General features: G+C 37.5%; 1 protein-coding gene across 1 annotated transcript in view; it reads left to right on the top strand.

Annotated features, from left to right (window-relative positions):
• Positions 1-16,199, top strand: part of TRIM66 (tripartite motif containing 66) — a 48,576-nt gene extending 32,377 nt beyond the window's left edge. Inside the window, exons 11-20 of the mRNA XM_062577348.1 lie at positions 4,757-5,029; positions 5,233-5,458; positions 8,617-8,677; positions 9,463-9,637; positions 10,485-10,789; positions 12,361-12,484; positions 13,937-14,011; positions 14,854-15,006; positions 15,608-15,821; positions 16,135-16,199. Coding sequence (XP_062433332.1) covers positions 4,757-5,029; positions 5,233-5,458; positions 8,617-8,677; positions 9,463-9,637; positions 10,485-10,789; positions 12,361-12,484; positions 13,937-14,011; positions 14,854-15,006; positions 15,608-15,821; positions 16,135-16,199 — 1,671 coding nt within the window. The remainder of the gene's footprint in view (positions 1-4,756; positions 5,030-5,232; positions 5,459-8,616; positions 8,678-9,462; positions 9,638-10,484; positions 10,790-12,360; positions 12,485-13,936; positions 14,012-14,853; positions 15,007-15,607; positions 15,822-16,134) is intronic.
• Positions 16,200-17,181: the final 982 nt, after the last annotated feature.

The raw sequence follows: 17,181 nt of genomic DNA on the forward strand, positions 1-17,181 counted from the left end.
CATGAATTTTGAAGTTCTTCTGCTTGATTACTTTAAATCTGTTGCCTGATAATTCAGTAAGATAGCTTCTAGCTCTTGTGTTAGGGAAAATGAGTGAATAATCATTCCCTATCCACCATCTCCATAATAGCCATGATTTTATAGATCCCTATTGAATTTCCTCTCAAACATTTCTTTTCAAGGCTGTAAAATGATTACTAGTCTTTTCAATGTCTTTCTGCACGGAAGTCATTCTATGCTTTAGTTCTTCATGCTCGTCGCCCTATTTTCTAGTTTTGATATATGCTTTTGAGACAGAGTGACCAGAACTAGTAAGTAAGGATCAAGCATACTGAAACTATGTATCATGCTTTAAGGAGAATTTCTGTATTACTATCTTTTTATTATTATTTCTCAGTAAGTTCTGACTTCTTTCTTATTTAAACAGTTCTGTGTTTGTCTCTCAGGCTCCATGGAGTACTTGAAACAGGCAAATCCTAGAAAATATTCCCTATTAACCAAGGAGCGCTCCTCAGTGCATTGACTTGAATCTCGGTTGCAGGGGGGTAGGGTTGTTGAGGCTGATTTTTATTAATTTTAGCAGGATTAGCAGTGGAGGAAATGATGATAATAACCTGGTATTTAGGGTCCTAAATTCCTAAAGTATCAGAGTATTTTTTGACTTCAAAGAATTGAGCTGCTTTTACAGCACAAGTGTGTTCATGCTTAATGCAATTAGGTACGTTACCCAGAATGTTAATTTAACAAAACCTTTCGCTTTGACCTGGAAAAGAGGATAAATAAAACATGATGCTGCTTGCTCCATACAGTCTCTTCCTTCTACCGTTTTAAGCCAGCTCCAGTTTATTCAGACAAATGTTAAGGGAGATTTGGATTTTTTTTTTTTTTTTTTTTTTTTTTTTATGAAAATGGAAAGGAAATCATTCGGATTCCATTCTGAAATTGGGAAATAGCACAGTCTACAAATGCTTTCTATGTCTATCTGTGCTGCTGTGTGTGGTGAGTTAAACAACTGGATTGGAGTAGTACATTTGTTTAACCTCCTAGCATAATGAGCTGCCAGGGGGATTGCTCCACTTAATAGCAGCCGTTCATTACTCCGCAACCATTTGCAGCGTGTTATTTCTCTTATAGCAAAGAGAATTGGTGGTTCCTACTTTTAGCTTTCTTTTTTTGTGACACTTAGTGTCAACAGCCTTGAGACTTGGCCAAAACAATCCTAACAAATCGTAATCCCAGTGTTTCAAGGTAAGTATTTGTTTCTCAGAATTATTCTGTATTAGTGCTGCATGTTTACACTGGACCTTTTTAAATGCAACATGGTCAAAGAAATACTTGAACTGAACAATGTTTATTTTTTGTTCCTTGAAGGCACTTTGCATGTTCTTTATTCTTACCTTTCACTACCATAGCTATGAAATTTGTGGTAGAAGGCATTTTTGGGGTGGTGATGATACTGCCATTATAAAGATCATCAGACCAAAATTAATTATGAGGAATGAGAATTCCATTTGTAATGACACAGATGTATTTGGATGTGCCATGCTGTACATTAAAATGTCAAAAGTTTCAAAATTAACCAGCAACTGAAGCTACCCTCTACCCAAGAGCATAATTAATGCTTGTTGTTGTTCAAAGGGTGCAATGTAAGAGCAATAGAGCTTTTATAAAATAGGGATCAATTCTTTAAAGGCATCCCATTTTCAAACACTAGCTGAACTGTCAAGGGAAAAGAGAAATTTTTGCTAATGGCAAAAGAAATGATTATTTTAGGGAGTGAATTAATAGGCTATTAATGAGCCTTGTTCCCAGTGCATTGTTCACTTCACACTTGACAGCAGCTTCATGGATCAGAATGGAATGTGTCTGTTCTTAACTGAGTTTTAATATTTTGCACTGAAGGATCATAATGTTGCTTCATCATTAAAATAACCACAAAATTAACTTTTGCCCCAAGGGAAGGACAGATGGCAGTTTGATGGCCTCATTATTCTTTTTCTTTTTTAATAAGAGTAAGTTTTGTATTGGCTTATATAATGTGAAAAGATCTCTTAAGAAACTGATGCTAGCAAGAAGAGTAAAAAAGATATAGCCATATAATGTAATTTAATTTTACCTACCTAAAAATACTAGTTATAGCAGAGTCTCATACATGTGCTTTTTTTTTTTTCTTCTGCTGTAGGAGTAGTCCCAGTGATTACTTACAGTAAGTAAACTTGGCTTACTGAAGCCTGTAGTAATCCTACCATTTGAGCTAGAAGGGCTAGCATTTCACTCACACTGTATACAGTTACACATAGATGAGGCTTTTTAGGGTCAGCCCTCAATTTGTAATGGGTGATGGCACACTCCTGTAATATGAGTAAAGGAAGATGTGTGTAGAGATTAGAAGAGAATAGCCATAAGGTCTCCTATTAAATTGCTCTGCAGCCTTGAGTGATGTACTTACCATGCATGTGCCTCAGCAGGCCCATTTCCAATGGAGCCCAGCATTAGGGAGTTCCTGTTGACTCAAATAAGAATTTGGAATGCTTTATGCTTTTGAGAATCTGACGAAATAAATAGCTGCCTACTTCACAGAGACTTAATGCTTACAATGGACTTTGAAATAAGAGGAAAAGGTAAGACTGATTATAGTTCATCTGTTCAGTTCAAGCAGGAATCCTGCTTCTTATTTTTTTTTTGATTTTCTGTTAAGTGATATAAGAACAATCCACATAGCTTATTTTATGATCTGAAAAAGGCATACAAAGAAAAGGAGTGATGGAACAAAAAGATAAATGCATACTCAGCAGGGCATTCTTACTGCCACATTTGCCACTGCATGTCCAGGAACCATCACAAGCAAATTATCACAACAAGTAAATATTTAAATATTTCTGGTACTTATGATCATCTTTAGGTGTGACCATGAAGGCTGGATTCCTTTTTGCTTTAGATATATTCCTTTGGTTAGAAACTTCAGAAATCTTAGGATTGCTCTGTCAGGACTATATCGGAAATGGTGTCTCCATCAATGCATTATTTCCTCATTTGCTGTGTTCTAGTTTTCAACTTAAATGTATGATAAGCAAAAGATTTGTTTGACTGGTTCCAGCTAGTTCCAAGAGGTTTTTATAGCCCAGACACAGCCTAGATTTAGGGAAAAGTAGCCTCAGGGGAAGGAAAATGGTCTATATGGTGGCTGCAGAGACACAGTACCGTCTGGAGTTCCTCCTACATTGGAAAGATCCCCTGGGACTCTTTAAAACAGCCTTAGCAGAGCACCCTGTTGTAGAATGGTGTAAACCTTCCCTGACACTGCAGGTTGGCTGACCTCTTTCTGTCTCTAATGCAGGCTATTTTCTCTCATTGAATATGATCCTGGATCAACAATTGCTGTTCAAGCAAAGCTCCTGCTCTAGGGTCTATTACAAAGTGAGGAAAAGGAAATTAAATTACATCCTCAGATGGAAATTAATGTCTGTGGGCAGAGTGCACTCTTAGCACATAGGTGATATGCCTCATAAGCAGAGGAATTCAAGACTGACTTCCTTGGCATTGTGTAGGATTTATGCAAGCTCAACTGACAGCTGAATCTAGATTACTACCCTTTGCTGCTGCCTGATTAAGATGGAAAAAGTTGTCAAAATCCAAACCTAGAGTAATAGCTGAGAAAAATACCAATTAAATCTACAACACAGGTCCCTTCTGTTTCACTTAGAAGTCACAGACCAATTATGAATACATAACAGAAAAAAAATCAGTGCAACAATGAAATTAAACTCCAATTCAGATGCAATCAACACATTTATTTCTGTCTTGATTTATATTATAATGAGTACTACTTACTGTATTGTAGTCAAATGAAAAGGATTTATTCAGTGAATTATCAAGGGTAATGAAGCACCAATGAACTATGATAAAGTAAATGGAAAATTACATATTCAAATGACACAGATCTGCATACTACTTAAGGCTTCTTATATTTGCCTTATATGGGCATTAGAAGTGTCATGATTTCAGTTCTGTCACACATTCCTGGATGTCAGGCAGCTTAAGGAAGTCACCTAGATGAATGGATTTGCTTTGTTTTGCATAACAGTATTTCTGTGTTTTTGACAGTGACAAATCATGAGACAGTAGCACATACATATTGCTAAAATTATTATTTCAGACTTTGGTAGATAGGCTATTCCCTTTCTTTGAAAACTAGATAAGTGCATCCTTTCCTTATTAGTACCTGAGATGTTTTTCCATTTGCACTCTGGTATTGTAAAGGATAAGCGCCTTAAGTTTTAATGGGGCAGACTCACTAAGTAGCATAAAGTATTCAGCATCGTTAAAGTAAGGACAGTTTTGTCCACTTAGGTCAGATCTGAATCATTTCTCCTTTGGATTAACTTAACTGATGCTAGTAAGGCTTATATAAAGTATAGATCTAGTACAATATTCTAAATGCTTAGATTTCCCATTCACCATAAAGAATTAAAAATCAGGATCCCTTGAAATGATCAAGAAAAAACAATTTTTGTAGTTTACAGAAGAGAAACTTAGGCATTTCCTTTTCCAGTTTTCAGCTTTAATGGTAGAAACTGTAAAGCTTTGGTAGATGGTATGAGATTACAGTAGATACTTTCAAGCTGTTGTGACCCAACTGCTTCATTAATCATGACTGAAATACAGTATCTCGTGCATTCTAGAAGTAACAGTAGCATTTGCCGCTTAAAAGCTGATTAGCTGCTCCTTTTTTTTTTTTTTTTTTTCCTTTCCCCAGCATTCATCTTCGTTAAACGTTGTGGACTTTTCAGACAGTTTAGAAATGGAATTACCTTCAACAAGGTTATCTAGGTCAGCTGATCCACAGATGCAAGGTGCAGCAGCTGTAACACGCAGCCCGTCCCAGAACACTCTTCGTGACTGTAATACACCAGCAGTCTCGGTGCCCAGCTACAGCTTGGCCTTGGGCCGAGCTCCAGGTGACTTGAGCCCTAGGGCAACTGCCAGCCTTGTACCAGGTGATAAACTCCAGGCCAATGCTAAGTGCAAGGTAAGAATCACTGAAACTCATTTATTGCTGGGAAATCCACATTCGGTGATAGCACTTGTTATGGTTAGAGTCAGTCAGCTAAAGGCTATTTCAGTAAGTAAAGTTTTGCTCCTCTACTGGTATTTGAGGACTGATTATGAAGTATTTTCTTAAGGTGGAAATAAAAGAAATGAATAATAAAACTTATCTGTTTTCCCCTGAAGCTGGAAAATGAAGATTTCCATACTGTGAATCATCCTGTAGAAGACAACTTGGCTACAGCTGGGCAAGATGTAAACGAATTCACTCTTTCTATGGAAAAAGTGCTGGAAGAACCTATCAATCTTTCACTCAAAAAATCTCAGCATTGTGCTTCTCCTTCTGAACTGCTCAGCAATACTACTTTCCTGCCACTGAATGCCAGAATGAGACAACTTAGGAATCAAGAAGGTACTAGGCTGTTCATTATTTCATTTGGGTTTTGGGTTTTTCTTAGCACTGCACATTGCAAGTATTGCAGAGCAGTGTGGTTATTAATGTACTCACATAAATTTGCTTTTCTAGCAAATTTCAAATATTATCAAGTACTTAATCACATGGAAAAGAGTTCTTGATCTCATCTGGGGAGAAAAAAATGGAAATGGTATGCCTTCAATTTGTAACATCATTCAGCTCTGAAGCAGAAACTAGTATATGTGTGAAGTACCTGAGTATTTGTTCTCTTCGAAGCACTCTGACTAGTGAGACCTGCAGTTATTACTATTGAAGAGCTGGTTTGAAGAATCTGAATTCAATTAAAAAAAATGCTCACAAAATATAATGTGCCTTCTCCGAAGTCCTTCACATCACTAGTGTGGCAAATTTCTGTTAGATTAGTATTTTGCACAGTACGTGCTTTTCCTTGGCTTTGTCTACTGTGGACAATTTCCTTCAGCTAAGGCCAGGGCCTATTTCTTCAATCTTAATGGAGAATTAGACCTTGCTTAACTCTGTTCATGGGCAAATTGCCAGCATCGTTGTGCTACACCATAAAGCCTCATTCCTGCAAACTTTAAAAGTCAATGGGACTATTCATGCAAGCAAGGGATTGCAGGATCAAGCTGTTATTCTGTGACTTATGCCAACATTTGGCTGCTTTTCTCTGTAAAAGATGAATTAATATTTCTATCTCTGTGCTGTATTTATATTCAGAGAATTCTAATTAGTACAAAGAAGGCCCAGCTCAGTGAGCCAAGGAAATGTATTTGTCTTCTCTTATATACGCTAAGCCAAATTGTGACAATTATGCCACAATCATTTGTATGAGTAGTAAGGATCAGCAGCACCCCTAAAAAGAGTGCCAGAACAGCTGTGTATTAGTCAGGCTAAGTCAGGCTCTCTTTAAAGGGAGCAGCTTTGTAGTATGTGGTTTGGATTGTGTGACGCCACATACAGAAGACAGCCCTGGCATAGAGTCACACGGTCCGTAATAGTACAGATTTGCTACGTTCAAAGTACTAGTCCTGTTGTGCAGGAGGGTGGAAAGACAGGAGCCTCAAATGCAATGGTGCTCCCCTTCCTTAAAGAAGGACCAGTAGTGAATGGCTCTGGTCTTGCTTGCAAGACTGAGTGCAGTGCAGAGGTCTGAGATGATGCAACCGTGGTAAGCAGCATGCACCAGTGAGAGGTATTAACTTGGCTGCAAAAGCAGTGCATCTTTGCTAATGGCTCTCAGTAGGACTTACTGGCTTTAGCAGTTCTGTGCTCCCTAAATACACTACTTCTGGTGCATCTCTCCAGTGACTCATTATTTTCTAATATCTAATCTAAACATTTCAGCTTAATTTACAGCTGAATACTACTTATCCTAATCCCAGGGGATGTGGTAAAAACTGTGCATCATTTCATCATTTTCTCTCTTATGGTGTCTGTCTGTCCTACTGGGGCTTGTGTCAGTGTCCCCCCACCTCCCTCCCTCCCTCCCTCCTCCTAACTAAACAAATCTAATGATTTCAGTCTTTCCTCATGGATCAGGGTTTTTTTTAATGCCACCTACTATATGTACTCTGAGTTCTCTGCAATTAAGGAGTTTTGCCCAAAAAACACTGTTGCCCCTCAGGTCTCCAGGGTGCCAAGTTGAGTAGGGTATTGACTACTGGCAATATATTGCTGGCTGACATTTATCTTTTTTGCAGCAGCATTACATTGTTAACCCATATGTTGTGAATGGCCACCTAAACCTTCATTTTCTTCTTGGCATAACACTTCTAGTCAGTTATTTTCCATGGTGATTTTTGTGCATCTGATCCTTCACAAGCTTTGTTCTTACAGCTGTCTAACAAGGTTTTATTGACTAGGGACATTTTTTTTTCCTCCAGCGTATTAAGATCATTTTCAAATTGTGAACGTTCCCTGAAGCACTTTGGAACCCCTTTGGTTTGGTGACATCCACAAATTTTATATTTTTTTTTGTGAACCAAGTTATTGATGGAAATACTGATTAATATTAGGACCAGCACCACTAAAATGTCCTCCAGTTTGACAGAATGCAACAAGAGATGCTCCTTCAACTCACTTTGCCATTACCCTTTAGTAACTCTGCCTGGATCCATGACTACCAACCTTCACCTGAGCAACAACAGCAAGTGAATAACACATTGGAAATGACATGAAATGCACTTTTCCTTGTCAGTCTCCATTATATTGTATTTCCTATGGCTGAGAAAAAACAACAGGCTATCTCAGAAACATACTGCTCTCAAGCTATGGGGTAGGGACCCCTGATCTGAGCTAGCTGTTCTTTTTTTTTAAAAAAAAAAAAAAAAGGCATTTTTTCATGGCACTAACATGTCTCCAAAAAGTCATATTTATTTTATTTTATTGTTAGTAAACTAATTACTAAGAAAGGAAGGAGATTCTATGGAGTTCGTCAGTGTGCTAGTCTTAACAAGGGTGTCCAGAAGGGCATTCATCTCTACCCCATTCCATCTCTCCAAAGTTGTTTTGTTGCTCTTGTGTCTAGTCTCAACCAGGAACTATAGTCACTTACATGTTTATGTACAGTAAAGATGTGAATTCATATGTTTGTATGGTATTGGAGGGTGTAAAGGAATCATATATTGTAACTTTCATCCCTCCGTGGCAGGTGGGAGGCAGAATTTCTCTCCTGCCATTGAGTAACTAGAATTAAACAGAAGCTTCTTAACGTGGAGTAGGACACTGGGGAGACTTCCTGGGCCTAAAGGGCTCAGACCTCAGTAGGTCTGTTACTCTCAAGTGACAGCTGTATAGCAAAGAGGATTTACTTATATAGTTCCATGTATTTGGATGAATGTGGTATGTCTGTGGAAATACAGAATTCCATGGGAATGTAACCATTTCAACAAAATATTTGAAAAGGCTCCTCAGATTCAAGATAGGAACTGTGATTTAAAAAAGGGAGAGACAAAGACTGGATCCTAGAATAGCAAATAGCACACGTTTTATATATGTATATAGATGAAATGCTTCTATAATTCACTTATCATATTAAACACCAGTCAGAAGTACATGAATATTGAAGTACTTTCTACCCTAATCTGACTCTGATATTATAAATATTTTATTCATTTTCTTATCTTCTGTTCCAGATTCCAATAACTGTGAAAAGGAACGTTTTGAAATGGGTATGAAAAGCAATCAGAATGTCAGGTAACAGTCTATTTTTTTTCTTTTTTTTTTATAGAAGCACTGGCCACAAAAATTTATGCATATATTTAGAAAAATTGTCATACTTAATGCTAATGGGAAACTTGAAAAGAATGCAAATTCCTTGTAGCTGATAATTCTGAAAGTTGTAAACATACAACTTAAACTTGAAAACAAAAATTTAAAAGAAGTGGCAAGTTCATGCACTTCTGTTATTCTGATGCAATTTTCCAGAAAATATAAATATTTACAAACTTATAACTAGAAATTGTTTAGCCTCAATTAGATATTAAAAATACTGAGTAGAGTAACATAATGAGAACAGGATTAAAATTACCTCAACAGTTTTATAAAATTTTGTTTTCAGATATTACTTTACTAGTATTTTAAAGTAAAGCTAAATAATGTACCATATTCCTTTTTGAAGCTAGCTTCACTGAAAAGTATTGAGCATTACTTGGACTGGGATGGTTAAAACAAAAATATATGAGCACAGTAAGGGCAAATTTTTAGGACAGAAATTAGTAGTATGTTTACACACATAATCAGTTAAAGTGATTCCATTCCTGTTTCTCAAAACATGAAAAAAACTCCCCTCTCAAGAAGAAAAAATGTGAGTGAAAAACTCCCACTTTTACAATATTTAGCATGTACTTCAGCTTGAAGAGTCACAGTTGGAAAAAGAAAAAAGAGCACAAACACATAGGAAAAATGTTGAAACTAGGTGTGTGCATATGGGAATTTTGTAGAACATGGGTGAATTTCAGGATGTGTCATTTTGATTGTAGAGCTGACACTAAGGAGCTGAAGATCCCCTATGTGCGACTTGAACGCCTGAAGATGTGTGTGTCAGAATCGGGGGATCTCCCAGTGTTTAAGCTGCAGCCACAGGAGAGTGAGCAGGAGGGCGCTTTCCTCCTGGTAATTGAATGTGGGTCCCAGTCTTCAAGTATGGCTATAAAAGTGAGTGGAATTTGCTTGAGGTTTTATTTGCTTTCTGCCCCTTTTCCCACTGGCTTGTACCTGCAATTACTGGTAGTTGTTATATACTAAACAAGTCTGTTGATTAATTTCAGCCTTGGACACTTCTGTGATGGGCTGAGTAGGATCTAAATCTAGAGAGAGGATGCAGCTTTTGTTAGCTGTGTTGCTCTGTGTTACTTGCATTTCTGGGAAGTCAGTCACTGGGATTGGATAGCTGTGATTTTTTTGTATTCTAACAAACAACCTGATTGATCTGTCTTGTTACAAATATAGGATAAATAGCTTAAAACGGACCTGAATGCATTTTCAGGCATCGTATCTTTGAATGATCAAACTGATTCCAGAAATCAGTATAACAGATTTTTTCTTCCTGAAGTTTAATCTTCTACAACTTCAGTAAAGTCTTGTATGTGAACCTTTTTCCACAGAAGGAAATGGGAATTTCAGGTGTTAACAAAAGATGGTAGTCTTTGTTTTGAACTGTTTCCTGTAAAACTTGCATTTGACATAGATGCTGCATAGAATATAGTTATCATAAAGAGCAAATATGATTGCCAACTATCATGTTTCTATTTCCTGTGATAGAAACCTGTACAGCTGTCTCACAGTGCTATTACACTGTGATATATGAAGGAAGTGAGTTAACCAAGCTGACTTGGCCAGCGAGCAACAGGTGCTGAGCTGAGCCCAGACTGCTGAACTCCAGTGCCCTCTCTACCAGATTTCACTGCAGAGAAATTTTGTCTGCAGATAACCATTACTGTTATATCCTTAGATATGAAAATGATATGATGATGACATGATACCAAAATTTTCTCCCTTCAAGATAAATAAAGACAGTCCATCTGAAGGACCAAAATCCAAAGAGGACTCAGAGGACAGAGAAGTTCCCCTTACCCAGGCTGCAGGACACATACTATCTCCTCCAGAAGATACTCTGTCCGTTGATCAGAAGCTTAGCAATGGCATCTCCCTCATGAAGAAATCTCAAGTTACTCAGGAAATCAATCCAATTGAAAATGAGGATTTCTGCGCTGTGTGTCTTAATGGAGGAGAACTGTTGTGCTGTGATCACTGCCCCAAGGTGTTCCATCTCTCATGCCATGTTCCAGCCCTGCTCAGCTTTCCAGTGTGAGTATATGTGACGTTTCCCTAACGTATTCAGTTTCTGCGTACTGCCTTGGGGCAGAATATATCCTCAGGAATATATATGTCAATCTTAGAAGGATAATGACTGCATCTCTCACTTGCCTTTTTTTTCTTATTTTTCTTAAAATGGGAAGAATTGTCTGACATACTGGGAACTAGGTGAATTATTAGCAAGAAATATTGCCAGCCATTTGTGCTCTTTCTGCAGTTAGTGAGCCAGTACAACAAAGGATGAGCAGACCTGAGTTTTAAAAATATCCTCACAACCTACTCAAGTCAAAGTTCTAGCCATCATATGACATCTGTGGTGTAAAGGTAGAATCTTCCCTGCAAGAACAGAGACTAGTAGAAGGACAAATGCGATCAGTGAGCTCCTATTCAGTTTTTCCAGCCACATATTCTTCATGCATCAAAACATAAAGCTTTAGATGACCTATTGTCTTAAATATATGCAAGGTCACACTTAGGAAATTTTAAGGAATTTGGGGGGGATTTGTGCTAATGTTTAGGACATAGGTTTCTCTAAGACATATATATAGTTGCTAGCGACTTGTTAAAGCCAAACCACCTGTGACAAAGATCCAGAATTAGACACACATTCACATATCAAACTTGAAAAGCGAGGCTGGGTAAATAATGTTTGTTACTGCTGTTGCATAATTCTGAACTCTGTTATAAATCATTACCAGGTGGGATCCAGAGGGTACTCCATTTGTGCCAAGCCCAATTAACAGTATCAATGGAGCAAAATGCCATGTAGGGTACTAGCTTAGAGATTATGGTTTATTCTTTCTGTTCAAAAGACAGGAAGTGCCATCATTTGTCCTTTTCCCTCTTTTCTCAAAGAACTAAGTCATTATTAAAGCTTTAGTTTCAAAATGCTGTGAAAAGCAAGTTTTCCTTGTAAAATAAACTTTCTAGGCCAGATTAGGTTCTTGGAAATTAAATTAGTTTCTGTATTCATTTTTCTTTATGATCCTTAATCTAGTTATTCAGACCCTGAATAACTTGCAGAAGTTGCATCACTAAGAGTTTCATGAAGACAGAGGGGTTTCTGAAAATGGATCTGCTAGCAAGGACATACTCAGCCCATGCTGAGTTGTATCTGTTTGGTTGGGATTGCATGCATCAGCACATCCTTTTGTGAAAATCTTGATTTCTTTGGTAAATGATTTATTTATTATCTTAATAGATCTGTTTTTCTCCTATGACCTAACCATTGGCTATATTGCTAGCTGTACTTTCTTTTAATTTTCTAAGAAAAGAATATGTGCAGCTGCACACAATCTTTGTATGTAGTTTCAAACACTATTTTTTCTTTCTCTTTTGCTCTATACCAGAATAAGTGCAATGAGTACTATCTGAAATATTACACATCTAATTAGATTTGAATCTCTTGGAGAGTGTCTGATACAACGGGATTAAGACAGCCTGCTAGTCTAGTACCATTTAAAAATTAGAATTATTTCCAAATACAGTGATTCTTGAGGTTTGTTGTTTGGCAATGTGGCTGACAAAATTTGACAGAAGTGCTTTGCTTTGTTGTTTTGCAGAGGAGAATGGGTTTGTACACTTTGCCGTAATGCAGTGAAGCCAGAGGTAGAATATGACTGTGAAAATACACGTTACAGCCACAGTTATAAAGCACAGTATGGCCTTGATGACTATGACCAGAAGGTGGGAATAACTATATACTGTACTATATAGAAAAAGAACATATGATCTCAGTATATGGCCTCTTCATTGCAAGTATGACTGTTCTGACTTGGTTGCTAATAGAACATTTCTGAGGACAGTAAATAAAAGCATTAACTTAATGTTCAGTTATATCATTCTCTTCTTTCTAGAAATTCCTATTTAATTTTACAACAAAGGTCATGTTACAGAAGGATGAGACTGGCAGATCTGGAATCCCTTTCTCCTCAAAACAGGGAAGGCACACTCAGCAGCAGCAAAGCAAGCTCACTTCACAACATCAGTTCACTTCATATGGACCATTAGTAACCTTTAAGATGATATTTAGATGCTGTTAACCCAGCCCAAAAGAAAGCCTGTACTCTTTGCATTCTCATTACCAGTTTCCTCTAATAATCTCTTATGAAAAATAGCTTTTCTTAAGGTCCACTTGGTACCAGGAAGCAAGAAGTTCCAAATACATGTCCTGTGTACGTGACTGACAGCAGAACAGGGAGGCTAAGTCCACCCAGCTGGGTGCAGATGTTGAGCTGGCCCTACACTAATTAAATCTAGGATTTGATGCTAGTCCAATCTGGGCGCTATACATAAAGACAACAGCAATGATTCTGAAAGCACTGCAGCCCCATGGCAAAGCCTATAAGCCTAGCCACAGTACCACAAAAATTCATCTGTTTCCAGACGTGAACTACTATTTCCTTGCAGGGTTGAGTATAACTTCTGGACTTCATGTGATCATGTCTGTACTGCATTGGGCTATACTAGCCAGAAATAGCTGTGATCTGGGCATTGATTAATGAAGTGCTAATTAGAAAATGGAGTTAATTAGAAATTCCCTTGCTCAGTTAACAGTCATGGCTTATGAACTGCTTCACAGCACATTTCTTGGCCTCACTGAAAAAAACCAGAGGAAGAGTAATATAAGTATTTTGCAAGTTAATGTTAATGATGAATGATTAAACATAATCATTTACATACAGTGCTGCTAGCTACATAACTTATACCTGTTTGTATGAATGGAATATGAACTGAGTGAAATGTTTTCCATTAAATTATTTCATTTCTGCTGCTGCTGTTCTTTTAGTCAAGAGCCAAGGAAGAGTGAGTCCAGAAGTGGAGTACAGAAAGGAGATAGGGATGAATGCTGAAGAGTTTCCATCTAATAATAAAAATAAATTTTCAGGAAAGATACATACATACAGAAAAGGAAATCAGATAATCCTTCTTTTCTTCCCTATAATTTATTAACCTCACTTTCAAAACTGCTAAAATGCTATATGATGCCCCCAAGTTAGTGAAGTGTGCCATCTCACATCAGAAGTGCACAGGCTACATAAAACACCCTTTATCATTAGTATAACACGGATTAGCTAAAGGCAAGGGCAAAACTCACTTGCTTTGAACTAAAATGTATTTTAAAACTGCATTTTACAGAAGTGTGAAAAGTTGCTGCTTTCCCTATTCTGCAGTAGCCTAAGCCTCCCATTCCATGAGCCAGTCAGCCCCCTGGTAAGTACTGCAAACGCGTGGGCCAGGGGAATCCAGGGAATACTGTGGTGCTGCTCACAAGTTCTTCCTTTGTCTTCTCACAAGACATTCACTAGCACTCTTGCTGAACAGTTTTGCACCCCAGGGTAGGTGTTATCACTCTTGCAAGTGATGTGAAGGTGCCAGTTCAAAGGCAGGTAAATACTGGGAGATGTTCTAGGGCCAGGTTTGGGTGTTAAAGCTTGTAGGACACTAAGGTGAAATGAGGCATTCTGGTGATTAGAATTGCTGACCTGCTGCATATATGAAGAATGTTACAGTGCCATAAGAGAGGTTTACTTTAGAAATAACCCTGGCTCAAGTTTTGATCCAGAAGAATTTAAGGAGCAGTAACGGGTGCCCATTGAAATAAACTTTTGCTAGACTTTACAGAGAGAGTATGGTACTATACTTGTAGTCACGCTAGGCAGACTACTTCCCACAGTATCAACTGCCAGTATCCTAGCACATTATCTTTATATTAGCTAATTGTCAATGTTACACATATATTTATGATTATGGTTAAATGACAACAGTTTTATCATGGGATGAACTATAGGAAGTGCAAATAGCAGAATAGTCACTGAAGCCTGCTGTTTTCAAGATCAGTCTTGCAAGCAAATATTTTTTTTTAATCAAACCTAAAAAGGCAAGTAGGAAGATGATGTGTAAATGCAGATGCTATGAGACTAGACCTCTATTCCTTGCTCTGCAAGGAATCCTCTGCAGTGACTTCTATCCAAACTTGAGTAGAAGTCACTGGAGATGAAATGTTTTAATTAAAAAGGTTACATCTGTTTACCTCTATTTTATTCTTATTGCAGGCTCGGCATTATTATCAGATCATAAAAAGGCCAATGGATTTGTCAATCATACGAAGAAAGCTGCAAAAAAAGGACAAATCACATTATTTGACTCCTGAGGAACTTGTGACTGACGTGCGTCTCATGTTTTGGAATTGTGCAAAGTTCAATTATGTACGTAACTAATATGCAGGGATGAGAACATATAAACTGGAGCATTGCTTTTTCAGTCTGTCACACTGGTGTAACTATTCCTTTGACATCAGGTATATGACTGGGATAAACAGAAGGATTAATCCTTTTTTTTTAAAAAAAAAAAAACTCTTTGGAAGCTATATAGATTTGTTAATGATAAAAGTGCTGTATCTGAGAACTAGAGCTGTGTATGGTTGTAAAAATTAAAGAAGGATGTCTTAGCTGACAACTTTCTGGAACGATGCTGGGTTTTCTGTGAGAAGCCACGCATATCCAGCAAAACAGCTAGCAGAATGCAGGTGCATAGAAATTCCAAAGAAATTAAGATTGCTATTCTTTCTAGTCCACTGCACATCTCTTTTCTTATAGGTGCAGAAATGTTTCCCCTAATAGCAGCATCTAGTTTTTACTTACACTGTAAATACAAAGGGACTAATGGGCTATAGAAAGTGCATAGGAGACTAATGGGAATGTAGCAGACAGAACCAAGGCAAGGCATTAGGGTAGAGTAGGAATTTGTTTCTGATCCCTGATCACCTCAGTGTGCAATAACTCTAAATGACTATTTATTCTCTTACAGCCAGATTCGGAGGTTGCTGAGGCTGGACGATGCTTAGATGTATTCTTTGCAGGCAAACTGAAGGAGATTTATCCAGATAGACATTTTCCTTTGATGCAACAAGATGACTCTGATTCTGAAGATGTAGAGAGTCAGAATAACAAAATGCCCTCCAAAGACTTCCAGTGGCCGTCGCATGGGCAGGAGTGTATTCAGCCTAAAAGGAGACGGCGCCATGCTGTAAGAATGCAAAAGCAAAAGCATTTGGTTGCTAAGTGGCCACCCTGCTAATTCTGTTTACAGCTACTAATAGGAAATTTTGGTAGTGCTGCATGGGAAAACTGTCAAGCTTCTATCCCATAGATGTGATCAGTTCTACAACTTTATGTCAAAATTTTCATAGTGGAATAAAGTGTCAGTTGTGTATAAATGTGTGGGCTTGAGCAAGTGAAATCTCTTAGGCCACAGAGTTATCCTCTTAGCAGAAAACACTGTCTTTTTTTTAAAGACTAAACCCTCTAGCTATTCATTATTTGTTTCCTTTGTACACAGGGAAGTGAAAAAAAATAAAAGAACGATGTTTCAGCCAGCTAACAGTCTTCCTCAGGTGTGACCTCCTGAAGATATCAGATTTGCTATGAGGAATCCAGCAACGTAACTGACAGAGTTAAGGTGTGTGGGAGGAAAGCAAAGCACTCAGGCTGTTAACTTAACTTCTCCTAATCTGCTGACCATATGCCTTATTTCTAGGTCTTATGGATAGATAAGGGATCCAAAGTGTTTGAATTTGTCAATGTTCCATCTGTTAAATCACATACATGTTTTGCAGTGTTTACACTGAAGTACTAATGTTTTGGTGATAGGCAATGATGATAAAGAATATAAGTAACATGTTAATAATATCTAATATTCCGTACCATTTTATAATCTGTTTAACATGACAGTTTTATAGAGCACAGGTAACCATGTAACAATCTTATAACCTCAGTGTAAATGTTGGCCATGTTTTATGATAGGTACCGTGTGTGGTCATAAGAGACTTAATCCTGTTGTTTTATTCAATGATTTTTCTGGAAGCTTAACTGAGTAAGGCCTATGGGATAGTCTAATGTGATTATCTGATTAGTTTTCTTTCGAAGCAGAGCATTTTCATTAAATCACAAAAGAGCAAGTACTAATAGTGCTAATATTAAGGCTCTACGTGAGCTAATTTTGAGTGCAGGCTGGATGTTCTGTTTGCAAAGAATGCTTCTTCTAGTATCTAATTCATGCTCTGGAAAGCAGTGTGGGATTTCTTAGGTCTCAAAAGCAGCATTTTTTATACAGCCCAAACCAATTGCTTTTCTTTAAAGCATCTTTGGAGTTCAGTAAATTAACTATGAAACAATTTATATGGTTATGGAAGTGCCTATAAAATAATCATATACTCCCAATTTTCTCTTTGGTTATTTCTTGTAGTTGTGATTACGAATAGTGCTGGAAGATAATGATAGTGTATGTATATATAGAAGCTCGTACGGAATTAAAGGATGTCTAAGCCTTTGTTTTCCCAAATAACACAGTTTATTGGCAGAACAACACCAAGAGCTGGAATA

This window comes from Rhea pennata, chromosome 5 (assembly GCF_028389875.1).
Source record: "Rhea pennata isolate bPtePen1 chromosome 5, bPtePen1.pri, whole genome shotgun sequence".
NCBI classification, from domain to species: Eukaryota; Metazoa; Chordata; class Aves; order Rheiformes; family Rheidae; genus Rhea; species Rhea pennata.